Below are 13527 nucleotides of genomic sequence, written 5' to 3'. Positions count from 1 at the left end.
TTATCTCTGTAAGTGCTTTTCTTCATAATTTGTCCCCAGTGTGGTACAATTTAATGGCTGGGTCACATGTCCTATCAGGGCAGGCAGTGCAGTTATGGAGAGGGCTAATGGTCAGAAGAAGAGGTAGGGAAGTGCTGGAAGCCCCACCAGTTTCTTTTCCAGATTTTAAAACTAGAGGGAAAGGGGGTAGAAATACACTTTAATTCATCACAGTGGGCCACTTCCCTCTATATACAAGTGCAGGAAAAGGGAGAAGTCAGCATGATATGGGCAGCTGACTTGAATAATTACCTTGGCTGCTGTGTGGGGCTGCCAGAGCTCCTTCCCTGCTACTGCTGCTCACAACACTCAAAGTGAGTCAGATGCAGTGCTCAGTGCACATTCTCACAGTCTCACTCAGCCTGGGGGTGACAGAGGCTGAAAGAACTCAAAGATGGGGGAAAATGAGGAGGTGCTGTGTGCACTTCCTGTGGTGAACAAAGTGGTACCCAGCTATCCATGCCCTGCTTGCTACCCATTATTTACCACACTCCAGGGTTCGTGCTGTAGCTAGGAAGACGATGCATGTCATGATTACACATGTTCTCAGAAAGGAGCTCGTACATATTTAAGAGTCACTGCTGATGACTCCTGTTGCTGTAAAGTGCTGAGAGCAGAGCCCAGCTGAGCATCGGGCACTGGTGACTTTTCCGTAGCACGCTTGATCAGATCCAAAGGCACACCGATGTGCCCTGCCATGCTAATTGGGAAACACTTCTAGTGCATTGTACCCAGTGCTTGATGCCAAGAAATTTGCCAGTGTTAGATTTTGAAAAGCAGTGCTTCTCTTTCTCTCTCCAGAGTCTCTGCAGTGGTGGCACCTTGCAGACAGTGAGACGTGACAGTGACGGCAGAGTCAAGAAAATTATTTGCAAAGAGAGGAACAGTCACAAGGTAGCAAAGTCAAATGGACAAGCAATGACCCACCAGGAAGGGCTTAATCCCTGAAACACTTCTCCCAGAGGAGAAGCACAGGAAAGCAGGTGATAGAGGGAGGAGGTCCATGCTAGTCTCACCAAATATTTGCCCACTTAACAGAAATCATCAGGTGGACGTTTTAGATGGCTAAGAACATTTCAAGATTCAGCTTTCAGGACAAGGAAATGGCCCTTCCCTGAGCAGTCTAGCAGGCTGATGCAATATTGTTGCGCAAAAAATGGGCACTCATGATTGAGCGCACCCGCTTTCCTAACGCATGCCTACCCACCTCTCCTGGGCACACAGTGCAATAGGGTAATGAGCTGCCGTGTAAAAAAAACAGGCACTAGGGGAAATTGTGCGTCCTTAGTGCCTCTTCTGCATCGGGCACCCAGGAGACATGGCTGTCAGTGCAAGTTAGGAAAATGGACCCTCAATACAAGCATCTGTTTTCTCCCGCTGCTGGTACAATATACACGGCCTGCACCGTGTATATTGGGCATCCAGAAATTTTTTTTTCAAGTCTTTATTTTTTGTACAATGTTACTTTCTGTGGTTCCTCCTACTTTGTTTCGTGATAGTACTATAATAGGAGGAACCACAGAAAGCAGTATTTTTGTTTTTTTGGTTGAGCCCTTGACCCAGGCTGGCATTAAATGTGCTGCATTACAATGAATGCATTGGACGCGCGGGGATTTTTTGATTTGCACAGTAATAGCTAATAGTCTCATTTACATGGAATTTACATGTGATAAGCACTATTACCTATGCGCTGGTTTGGACGTGTGTTTGGGATGCCCTGATACCGGTATTGCATTGGGCCTAAATCTAGTGCATCAAAAACGCAGTGGGGGTATGATCTCCCTGGGTACAGTATAGGTGTGTTTGGATACAGTACAAGTGTGTGTGTGTTTATAGGTACAGCAGCGGTTGTCTGTGGATACAATACAAGTGTATATTCCTCTGGACACAGTGGGAGTGGGAGGTCTCTGGGTACAGTATGGGTGTGTGTTTCTCTGCATACAGTATGGTAGGGACCTTTGTTTCAGTTTTCTTTTATTTTTTTCTGAGAATTTCAATGGTTATAACAAAAATAATCAATTTAAAATGACTACCACTGATTTTTCTCCTGTTTGTTACCGGTATAACAAAATCATTTTCCACTGATTTATTTTTTGTTATACCATTGAAATTCCCAGGAAAAATAAAAGAAAAAAACTGAAAATGAAGGTATGGTTTTCTGTACTTCCCTGGGTGCAGCAGTATACCTCTGGATACCTCAATCAGATGTATATTGTATCCTCACTGACTGAGAGGATTGTGCATGATTCTAGAAAGAAAATAAGCTCTATTTGATGGCTTTCTTGCTGTATCTTGGTAGGTCCTGCTGCTCATTGAAATGGGGCTTTTTGAATGCCTGAACCAAGCCACATTCAGGGAGGATTATGCTGAAGGGGTAGGTATTTGGGGAGAGGGAGAGCTGGAAAATATGCATGCTAACACATCTGTAACATCTGCATGGTACAATCATTCTTTCATTTGGGGTAGATCCAGTGAACCCAATTGTAAGTGCATTGTGCTGGGAATCTGTCTTACTCCTGAGGGCACTATCACAGTACTGTGTTCAAAATAAGATGTCTCACAGTTCATGGCATTGGCACCCCTGTCCCTAAGTATTGTTGTGCCCGCGTGTGCATGTGGCCCTTCCCTTTACCCATCATTCCTGCAGCTTACGTACATGTATGCTTGGGACTAACACTTAAGTGTCATGACATATTTAGATGCCAGGAAAAAGTGCTGAATCGGAGACATCAACACATCACTGTATATGGCATGGGTGGCCAAATCAGTCCTTAAGAGCCACAAACAGGTCTGATTTTTCAGGATATCCACAATGAAGATGCATGAGATAGTTCCTTGTATGTATCCATATCAGTCCAAACTCCTGGGTTTTGCCTCCCTGGCAGCAGATGGAGACAGAGAGACCGATGGCTAGACGAGCCACGCAGGTGACAGGGTCTAGCACTGAGGCTTTCACCATCAGCACAGGAATGGCGTCCATTTTCAATTCCTTAGCACTGTCAGCGGGAGAGATGGGGGAATCCCCTCCTCAACTATCACTGGCGGTTCCCTGTCCCACGGAGGTTCAGAGAGGCACTTGCACCGAGGAGGAATCTCTAGTTCTGGTAGAGGTCTTTTGCCGGTTTTAATTCGCTTATGTGCAAAGCTTGTTTAGTGGAACAGGCTGGGGGGGGGGGGGGGATTCTGGCTCTCGGCCCCAGTCTCCAGAGTTTCTTGGCTGGTCAAAGGTCATGAGCTGTTGAGAAGCTCTTCAGCTCTTCGGTGTTTTTCGGTTCCGGATGTTGAATGGATCCAGGTCTAAATGCGCTGAAGGTGCAGGCAGGCTTTCCTTAACCGCATGGTAGGTCATGGCGGTAGTTCTTTTCCTGAGCGCATAGGTGCATGCACCATTCTCGCCACGTGGTAGTTGCATGCACAGGAACCTGTGCAAGTAAGGCTGCTGCCTAGAATTGAGCGCGTACATCCGCGACATAGACTTCAGCATGTATTTGCATAGGTACTTGTGTTCGTAAGACTGCGACCTAGACTGGCGCATGTATTTGCGCGTGTCCTGGAGGGATATACGCATACGCCTGGGTGGCGTTGGTGTGTGTATAGGTGGTCGCCGAGAGCTAGGCGCCAGGGACAAACAGGTCCAAGCACCTTTCTATCTGTGAGGCTTGCAATCTGAGAGAAATTCAGTCCTCGCTCTCTCTCTTCGGATGTGTCAGCGTTGTTTAGATGCTCAAAGTGATTTGACTCCTACAGCTTTTGCTCATATTGGGACATCCCCTTGGCCTATGATGTCTCTGGAGGGGAGTGATGTGGGAGGAGAGGCAATGGTCAGTTCTCCTCCTCCCTTGTTCCCGATGGCAGAAGCTTCCTCGAGAGAGAAAGTTTGGAGAGACCAAGGCTGGGTCTATAGGCTCCAGTATAGATCCATCCTCCTCCTCCTGGGTGAAATGCTTCCAGGGCCTGCAGACCTTTCTGCAGGGGCACCCAGCAAAGGCGAAGCAATTTACTATGTAGGGATCGTGTGCTCGGGCTTCCCATTTGTTAGTCAGGGCAGGCAAACACCACAGGGAGGCTGACCCGGGTAATGTTCAGTGTTCAGGGGGATGTGGCTTATGAGACAGCGGAGGATCCCGATGGGGAATTGGCTTTCTCACCTCTAGAAGAGGGAGAAATTACATCTGATTGAGAGCTGCATTGGACTCTGCTCAGATTTTTTCTTTTTTCAAATAGATGTCTTGCTGAGTTTGTTGGTTCAGACCCTGAACACACTCAGTGTGACAGAGGACAATTTAAGTTAAGTTTCTTTCCCCCCTGTATCTAATTCAAGAGTTAATTGGCCTTCAGTGGAATGCCTCGGAGGCAAGTTTTAAAAAGGGAAGAACCAAATTTTCTTATATTCCATCTGTTTCGTGGTTCTGAAAAAAAAAGAAAGGGACAGCTTGGCCAATATTGGATTTAACAAAGGTAAATGCGGCTCTCAAGATTACCCTTTCTGCATGGAGAGTCTGAGGTCCAACTCTGAGGTCTGTCATAGCAGCAGTATGCAAGGGACAATTCTTGGAATCTCTCAACTTGACAGAGGTGTTTCTGCAAATAGCCATCAGGCTGGAGCACCAGAGATTCCTGAGGTTCATGGTCCTAGGAGAACATTTTCAGTTTTTGGTCCTTCCTTTTGGCTGGCGATAGCTCCGCGTATCTTCACCAAGGTGAGGGTGGTGGCAGTGGCTGCATTGCAAAAGGAGGGTGTGTTGGTGCATCCATGTCTTGATGACTGGCTCATTGATGCAAAATCAGAGGACCTCTGTTGACAATCAGTACAAAAGATACCGATGCACTTGAAGTCTCTAGGATGGGTGATGAACCTAGCAAAGAGCCATTCAGTCCCCTCTTAAAGGAATAGTTTCATCTTGGATGGAGGCTGGTGTGTCAGGATCAGTCTGTGCAGGGCCAGTGGTTGAAACAGGAGAGGAGTCATGGTGATTGAGAGAGAGAGAGAGAGAGAGAGAGAGAGAGAGAGAGAGAGAGAGAGAGAGAGAGAGAGAGAGAGAGAGAGAGACTGACCAGCTATAAGGCTTTCATAGTAGTTAGGTATTTATACCTCTATAGGAGGCCCACCTAGTTACTCAAGGTGAGGGTTAGGTATTAGTGTAGGGGTTAGAGACCACTTTGACATTCATAGAGAGATGTACGAACAGAACAGTACACTCTTATGAAGATTTGATGACCTTCGCAGTGAGGAAACTAAACCAAAGATGAGATTTGTACAATGTTCTCTCAACCTAGCTTGATGGACTCTACCTGGGTAGGATCAAGCTAGGTTGAGAGAATATTGTACAAATCTCATCGAAGTACTGAAAAAAGTACAAAAAGCGGAATATAAAAATCTAAATAAAAAAAAAAAATCAGAGACTAGAGCGGTGCATTTTGCATTACTTGCCTGTCTGCCACAGTTAAGCGGCCATTCAGTACAGATCCTATTAGACAATGCAACAATGGTGGCCTACATCAACAGTCAAGGCAGAAGCAAGAATCAGGCATTGTCTCGCGAAGCCCAAGAGTTGATTCTCTGGGCAGAGCAGTCGGAGAAAGTTAGATCCCAGGAACAGGAGCTGTTGGAGGCAACGATGTGTCTCTCACGGAAGATGGAGGTATCCCCATATGGACTTAATGGTGACCAAAGAGAACACCAAGGCATTGCGGTTTTACTGCTGCCAAAGAGAACACAGTACGAAAGGAATCGATGCTCTGGTTCTGCCATGGAATCAAAGGATTCTTCTTTTTGTCTTCCCACCATGGCCTCTGGTGGACAAGGGATTACGGCAGATAGAGAAACATCCGAGCAATGTGATCCTGGTAACTCCAGAGTGGCCACTTCTACCAAGGATCCCAGATCTGATCATCATAACCATAGTCGGGCTGCCAAGGTTCAGACCTCGGTCGACTCTTCTCCACCAGGGCCCAATATTTTTGAGTCAGGTGGCTCACTTCTATCTTGCAGCTTTGCTTCTAAGAGGGGACAACTGAGACAGAGGGGATATTCTGAAGCAGTTATTTCCATCTTATTGCAGGTTAGGCAACCTTCTACATCCTTGGGATATGTGCAAATTTCGAGGGTCTTCAAGTCCTGGTCTGCTGTTGACGGAGTGCAGTATGTTCAGGCTATGGTGTCATATATTTTGGCTTTTTTACAGGAAGGTTCTGGTCAAGGGACTAGCTTTTAACTCTCTGAGAGTCCAGGTAGTGATATTGGGTTGTTTCTGGAGTAAAATGCAAGGGTATCCTCTATCTGCACATCTGGATGTTATACGATTCCTTCGGGGAGCTAAGAACTTGCGTCCTCGGGTGTGGAACATTTGTCAGTCTTGGAATATGAATCTAGTCCTTAGAGGATTGTGTGAGGCTTGGTCTGAACCACTAAAGAGGGCTACGTTTAAGGATTTCACTCTTAAACTGGTTTTCTTGGTGGCTATTTGTTCAGCTAGGAGAATTTTGGAGCTCCAGGCACTGTTGTGTTGAGATCCCTTCCTACAGATTTTGGATTCGGGGGTATCTTTATGCATGGTACCTTCTTTTCTGCCTAAGATAGTCTTGACAGTCCATCTTAGTCAGACAGTGGAACTTCCAGCTTTCCCGGATTTGGATTCCTCTATAGCTCAAGTGGGGGAGCTTAGGCTCTTAGATGGGAGGCATGCATTATTGAAGTATCTAAAGGTCACTAGTGATTTCCATAGATTGGATCACCTCTTTGTACTGTGGAGTGGTCCAGAGAAGGGAGGTAAGGCGTCTAAGGCTACACTTGCACAGTGGGTGAAGGAAGCGATTGAGCTGACTTACATTACTAAAGGATGCCCGGTGCCGGGGGATTTAGGGGTGCACTCAACGTGTTCTCAGGCGACCTCCGGGGCTGAGTCACAACAGGTGTCTCTGCATAACATTTGCAGGGCAGCTACTAGAAAGTCAATGCACACTTTTGCTAGGCATTATCGCTTGGTTGGGGCTCTGGCTTCTATGTGTTTAGGTGAGAGTGTTCTATAAGTGGAACTCTCCAGGTCCCACCTGAGTTATGGGAAGCTTAGGTACATCCCAGGAGTCTGGACTGATCTGTGGGACTACAGGAACGAAAATTAGCAGGTAAGAACCAATTTTCCTATTTGCATGCACTGCCTGCACTGTATGCAGATCTTACTTCATGCACATTCTTTATGGATATCCTGAAAATCAGACCTGTCTGTGGCTCTTGAGGATTAGAGTTGGCTACTCCTGGAATATGGGGTCTGGGAGACTTTTTTTTCTCTGCTGCAGAATTGATTGCAGGTGAGGAGGCGTAGTTTTGCCTTTCCCTGGATTACCCAGTATAGAGAGCAGTCAGAAGAAGGGTGGAGGACTCAATCCATTGACCTTCTGGTGTCCTTTCAACTAAACTGTGTAAATATGTAACGTCCTCCCTCACCCCCCAGGACACTGCTGCTGTGTGCTGGGCCTGATTTTTCCCCTTCCACAGTGAGACTGCTGCTGTGTGCCTGAAACGATTAAGGTGAGACAGCCTCCTGCAATGTGGGCAGTGTCTTCACATACCTTGACATGAATGAACCTTATTTGTTAGCTAGGGTACTTTGGGGATGATCTCAATTTTGCTTGTATTTACTGCTAATGCCCTTCTCGCCTGTGTATTTCCCTAGTTGCTGCCATATGATAAGGAGCCACTGCCCTTTTTGGACGTGCTCTCAGAACAGCCCATCGTCTTCCCACCCAGGTAGGACACATGGCGTGTCGACAAGCTGACCGTGCATGTTGGGACTGGCTGTGATTGGGGTAGAACTGGCAGAAACGGTGAGGTAGCCCCCCCCCGCAAGGGAGCAAGCATGCCAGAATTGCTCGTATACCCAACAAAGCGATCTAATGCTGCTCCCTGTTCTTCCAGTGCTGGGTTCCCAGTAGATGTGTAGCAGATCAGGGTATGGTTTAGACTGGACTGTCAAGCGATAGAAACTGAAGGGTTTCTCTTCTCAGTTACCCATACAGTGAAGACTGCAGAAACCCCACCAAGTATGAGCACACTCGCTGCCCCGCCTGGTGTGACCGAGTCCTCATGTCTCACAGTGCAAAGTGCTGCTTTCAGGAGGTGAGCCACTCCCTTCTTACCCCACTGTCTCTTCTCACATAGCAGGGCTTGTTATTGGGTCATTTCTTACCGTATGTTCTGCTTGTCCTGTCGTAGGAGAAGAAGAATGAAAGCAGTCCACCAGCTATTGTATATGGCACTCTTGGAGACAATGTCTGCATGGGAGATCACAAGGTAAGGGCTCGGAGGTGCCAGCTCTTCCTCTTACTATTACTGGAGCAAAATGCAAGTGTGACTTTCTCTGCCAAACTCTCATAGTGCGTAGATATAAAGGTCGACAAACAGGTTGTTGGTGACACCTTTTTATTGAACTAACTCAGTACATTTGTGATTGGCTTATGAGAGCTGCACTTCCTTCACACTTTTCACACACAACCTGCAACCTGTTTGTTGACCTTTGCTTTGTACGAATCCCAGTGGACTAACACAGCAGCCACGTGACATGAAACAGGGGAAAAATGCATATGTACCTGGAGCCATGTTAGATATTAGAATGAACAGGCATTGAGACTGAACCGGGCTCGATTTGGAGCTGGAGGGCTAGACTGGCTGGGATTGGAGCCTTGGGGCTTAGCCGAGCTGAGTTTGGGATGGGGGGCTGAGTCATAGATGGCTTTGGAGCTTGGGGTCTGGGCCAGGCTGGGTTTGGAGCTTAGGGCTAGAGCCAGTGGACAGTGTCTCATTTTGGCTTGTCTTCTTGTGTCTCTTTAGCCAGTTTTTCTTTTCTTTCGAATGAAGTCTTTGGACTAATACCATAGCGTGGAAGGTAAGCACTGCTCAGTGTGTCTGTCTGTGTACTGGGTGTGACATACACCAATGTGTCTTTACACCTGAATAACTTGTGCTTTTGTTAAAAGCAGTGGGCTCAGTAACCATCATATTCAAACCTTTTAGAGCAACCAACCATTTAATAAGGATCCAGATAGCACGGACCTTGCTTTGGGTTGCTGAGATACAATAGACCATCTTTGACCAGTTACATATGACTGGCATAAAATCAGCTCTTGACACGTGTCAGTTACTGAAAAGCACGCTTGACAGTCCAAGCAAAACGACCCGAAACAGCTGGACGGATTCTCTCTTCTCTTTTGGCCCCATTGTCTCCTGCTCCTGTGAGCTTCCAGCTCAGTTTCATCACAGCGTGCGTACTTTTGCCTGTTAGAGTGGAAATAAGAGAGTACACAGGGGGATTTCATTTTACCAGCTTTACTGCAGATAATTTGCACGTGCCATAAAATTGGGAACTGCTGGCCCTTTTCAAAATGACCTTGCAGGCCAATGAACTTGCATTCCTCCCAGCCTCTCGCAAAATAGCTCCTTAAATACTAGGTTTACTCTGTGCTCATTTGTTTAGAGAGAGAGGGCTCTCGAAAGGGAATGTCATGCCCAAAATTAAAGTTGGCTGATTGGCCCAAGTGAACTGAGAACTTCTCCTCAAGAATTCTCTGTATTGCTCCTGGGAGAGGCCATGTTGTGACAGTAGAACTGTGTTCCTCTGTTTTGTGCTGTTAAATATTCCCTCTTCTGTCTCTGCCCTCTAGTTTTGAGAATGTTCACGGGTGGAGTGGAAAGCCTTAGATGTTGCTGAGATTGTCTCCTTGAACTCGAATGACCATTGACTTGCGTGAGTGCTCTGCTTTCAGCCTTCATGACTTTCAGCATTCCCCTCATGGTCTCTCCCCCCTTGCCTCAGGTCACCTCTGGCGAACACCCTGCAGTTACGGGAGAGGATGTGACCTGGGTTGGGAATTCCAAGGAGCATGCAGAAGAGATGGTGAGGAACTGCAGAGGAACCTTGCCAGACTGGAAAACTGGGCATCTGAATGGCAGATGCAATTTAATGTGGACAAATGCAAAGTGATGCACATGGGGAAAAATAATCCCAACCATGTTTGGGCATTACTGGGTTCTGTTTGGGGGGTGACCACCCAGGAAAAGGATCTTGGAGTCATTGTAGCAGAACATTGAAGTCCTCGGCTTCACGGTGCGGCAGCGATCAGAAAAAGCAAATGGAATGTTAGGAATGATTTGGATAGGAATGGGGAATAAAACAGAGAATATCCTATTGCCTCAGTATCGATCCCTGGTGGGACTGTATCTTTAGTATTGTGGACAGTTCTGGTCACCCCCATCTTATAAAAGATAAAAGTGGAACTAGGGGAAGATACAGAGAAGAGCAACAAAACCGCTAAAGGGGATGGAACTCCCCTATGAAGAAAGGCTAAAGAGATTAGGGCTCTTCAGCTTGGAGAAGAAGCGACTGAGAGGGGATAAGATAGGGGCTTATAAAATCATGAGTGGGGTGGAATGGATAAACAGGGAAAAGTTATATCCCCTTTCAAATTATACTCAGACTAGGGGACACACCATGAAACTTGCATGGAGAAGATTCAAAACACATTGAAGAAAGGTTTTGTTTTTTTTTTGTCTCAGTACCACAGTAAGGCTGTGGAATGTGTTGCTGTAGGATGTAGTCAAGGCAGCTAACACTGCAAGGGTTAAAAGTGGTTTGCACAAGTTCCTGGAGGTAAAGTTCAGAGCAGGTTAGTAGCCAGGTAGATTAAATAAAGCTACTGTAACTACTCTTTGGGATGTGCCGGAGGCTGTTGGGCTCGATAGACCTTTGGTCTGACTCAGCATGACACATCTCTCATCAGGCCCCAGTTACTCCTGCAAAAGTTTCTTCTAGGAAAGAGATCCGGAAAATCCTGCAGGACTTCAGCAAACTTTGGGTGCTGGAGTCTTGCAAGTTTCATACAATTTACAATTTCATTGATGGCATCCAAAGCTACAGAGCACGAGAAACCAAACCCAGCCAAAGGAACCACATAGGTGAGATTTGAATGTTTTAAAGATTTTTTTTTGCCCAAAAGTTTCTTCCTGCTCTTTTGGGCTTCCAGCTCAGTCAGAACCGGCCACTCACAACTTCCTAGAGCTTACCCCATTGTATAATCTCCCTTCCTCTCTTTCCTGTCTAGCCAGCCATCACAGTGCCAGTCCTTAGGCAGGCACCACAGACAGCGGGTTCTGCAAGGAGCTGCCACTTGTGTACCTTGTGCCATGGTGGGTACCTCCTCTCCCAGGGGACTGTGAGTGCTGCCTCCGCAGTATTCCCAGCCACCATGAGGAGGAGCAGATATGGGAACTGTTGCTGAGCCACTGGGCTGCTCCTTTTTTTTTTCTCAGCTTCGAACATTCAGGACTCTGTGGTGTGGCGCCACTCTGGTGATCCCTTAGCTGTGGAAGCCAAGAGGGTGATTTTTGAAGCCTGGCTGAAGATTGCCCGCACTCAGTCCAGTTTAAAGCGTGCCATAGCATGCATGATTGTAGCTGAAGGGAGGCGTTCCCAGGGCTGTGCTTCAGGCAGGATTGGAAAATAACCCGCGTACGAGGTATTTTCAGATCTGCCTACGTTATTTTCCATTTTTACCTACAGAAAACTAGGTGCAAAGGTTCACAGGGGCTTTATACCCATGGCAGTTTTCATTGAAAATGTCTGTGCATATTTTCCCTTTCAAAATTTGGCGCAAAGTGTCCACCTTGGATGTAAGATCTGTAAGCCTGTTGCCCTATTTACTAAACTGATAATGCAGTTTTCACACAGTAAACGCCAATTATTCTGCGATTCCTGGCAAAAAAAGATTCAAGTGCAACACATGCCAATCAATGAGCTGAATCACATGTAAAGTAGCTGATTAATAGTAAAATGGAGTAACTTGGCTCACGATAAACGTCCTGAACCAAGTTATTCCTGGAAAGTTAACGGCCCCTCAAGAGCTGTAGTTACCTCTCCTCCCGAGAGCATCAGCAGCCTAATGCACTTGCTGATGCTCTCAGGGGGCCCCCTCTCCACTCCCCCAGGCAGTGCTGTTAAAGGAGCAGTAAGTCCCCGAGAGGCTTGCCCCCACCTCCTCACACCCCCCCGACTCCTGTCTGTTATCCTTGGAGCCACGTTAAAGTCTCCCCCCCCCCCCCACAGCTTTCTAACTGTCCTCACCCATAGCAGTAAGTCTCCACAGGTCCAAATGGGGCAGGAGCAATACCCCAGCACCATAATCTAAAATAGCACTGGCTGACCCATGAGTCCCCTTACCCCTCCTGCTCTATTTAAACTCCCAGATAAGAGTACATACTGGTATGGAGGAGGGATGCAGGTGCTGGGGCCCATACGGGCTTTTGGGTGGGAGGGCTTTTGGTCAATAATGGGTGGGGACAGAGTTTTGGAGGCGGGGCAGGGCTTCCTGAGTGGCGGAAAGAAAAATTAAAAGTTGGGTGCGAGGAGAAGCTTTAATGTGGCTGCAGGGATATCAACGGGGGAGGGGGAGTGGGAAGAGCCTCGGGGCTTACTTCCTGGAACGGCGTGGCCCAGGAGGCGCCAGGCTCACATGTTGCCACGGCTGGCTGTGTGTGATTTCACTAGATTTCAGTGCTTGGGTACCGTGGTTTAGTGAACTCCGTGGGAACGTTCTTGCATTAAAATGGCACGGGAATTGCACCTTAGTAAAAAGGACCCTATATATTCATGAGGCGTCTGCCTGTCTCCCTAGGCCAAGAGTTCTCAATCCTGTCCTTGGGACACTCCCAGTTAGTCTGGTTTTCAGGATTTTCACAGTGAATAGGCATGAAATAAATTTGCATATGATGGAAACACTGCATGCAAATCTATCACTTGCTTGCTTATTTATTCATTTGTATTTGATATCCCACCTTTCCCTAAGGTAGCCCCAAGGCAGATTAGAAAAAGGCCACACTACTATGTGAAACGAACAGTTTCAATAAACACAATCTATGAATATAAATACAAACTTTAATTTCTAATATAGTCATAATATCACATCACGTATCACATTTCACAAATTATTTTTTTAAATGTTATAGCAAAGTTCAGTTGAGACCAAAAAATTCACTAAATTCATTAATTTTTCACACTATCCCAATACATAAAAACATACAAACTCCCTAACATCCTCACCACACATACACATCGTTCATTCAATAAATTATACTTCTTCTAATAATTAAGCACAACAATAATCTTCCTAATCACAGCATGTGTGCAATGGTTACAGGAGATTGCAGGTATTATTATCATTAGAAAGACTTTGGCAATTATTAAATAGTTCCAAACTGGCTGATACTTAACTTATGGAGTACAACAATCATATTTCCCAGACCAGGAGGATTGTCCACCAAACTCAACAGACTTGTATTATAGACACCAGTGAGGACAGTTTTCCATGCTCCAATGGTTGCAATCTTGGCTATGAAGCACTGTGTCTAATTATTCAATATTTCAACCATCCCAAAGTTATTCGAATCTTTTTCCCAATGCTGTGGCTCACAATAAGCTTTCCAAAATGATCTCAGTCACC

The 13527-nt window shown here is 46.3% G+C and overlaps 1 protein-coding gene across 8 annotated transcripts in view; it reads left to right on the top strand.

Moving 5' to 3' along the window:
* The window catches only part of LOC115092639 (type I inositol 1,4,5-trisphosphate 5-phosphatase-like), an 82280-nt gene extending 72052 nt beyond the window's left edge, over positions 1-10228 (top strand). For 6 of the 8 annotated variants that reach the window (XM_029603745.1, XM_029603742.1, XM_029603738.1 and 3 more), the window contains 7 exons: positions 841-933; positions 2339-2413; positions 7713-7786; positions 8044-8155; positions 8252-8329; positions 8867-8921; positions 9697-10228. In XM_029603745.1, the coding sequence (XP_029459605.1) occupies positions 841-933; positions 2339-2413; positions 7713-7786; positions 8044-8155; positions 8252-8329; positions 8867-8905 (471 nt within the window). In that variant the 3' untranslated portion in view covers positions 8906-8921; positions 9697-10228. The remainder of the gene's footprint in view (positions 1-840; positions 934-2338; positions 2414-7712; positions 7787-8043; positions 8156-8251; positions 8330-8866; positions 8922-9696) is intronic. The other 2 variants (XM_029603739.1, XM_029603741.1) reach the window with 2 other exon arrangements.
* The last annotated feature ends 3299 nt before the right edge of the window (positions 10229-13527 follow it).

Source organism: Rhinatrema bivittatum, chromosome 5, assembly GCF_901001135.1.
Source record: "Rhinatrema bivittatum chromosome 5, aRhiBiv1.1, whole genome shotgun sequence".
In the NCBI taxonomy this organism is placed as follows: Eukaryota; Metazoa; Chordata; class Amphibia; order Gymnophiona; family Rhinatrematidae; genus Rhinatrema; species Rhinatrema bivittatum.
The sequence above is the reverse complement of the archived record's forward strand: the minus strand, read 5'-3'. Positions and strand labels throughout refer to the sequence as shown.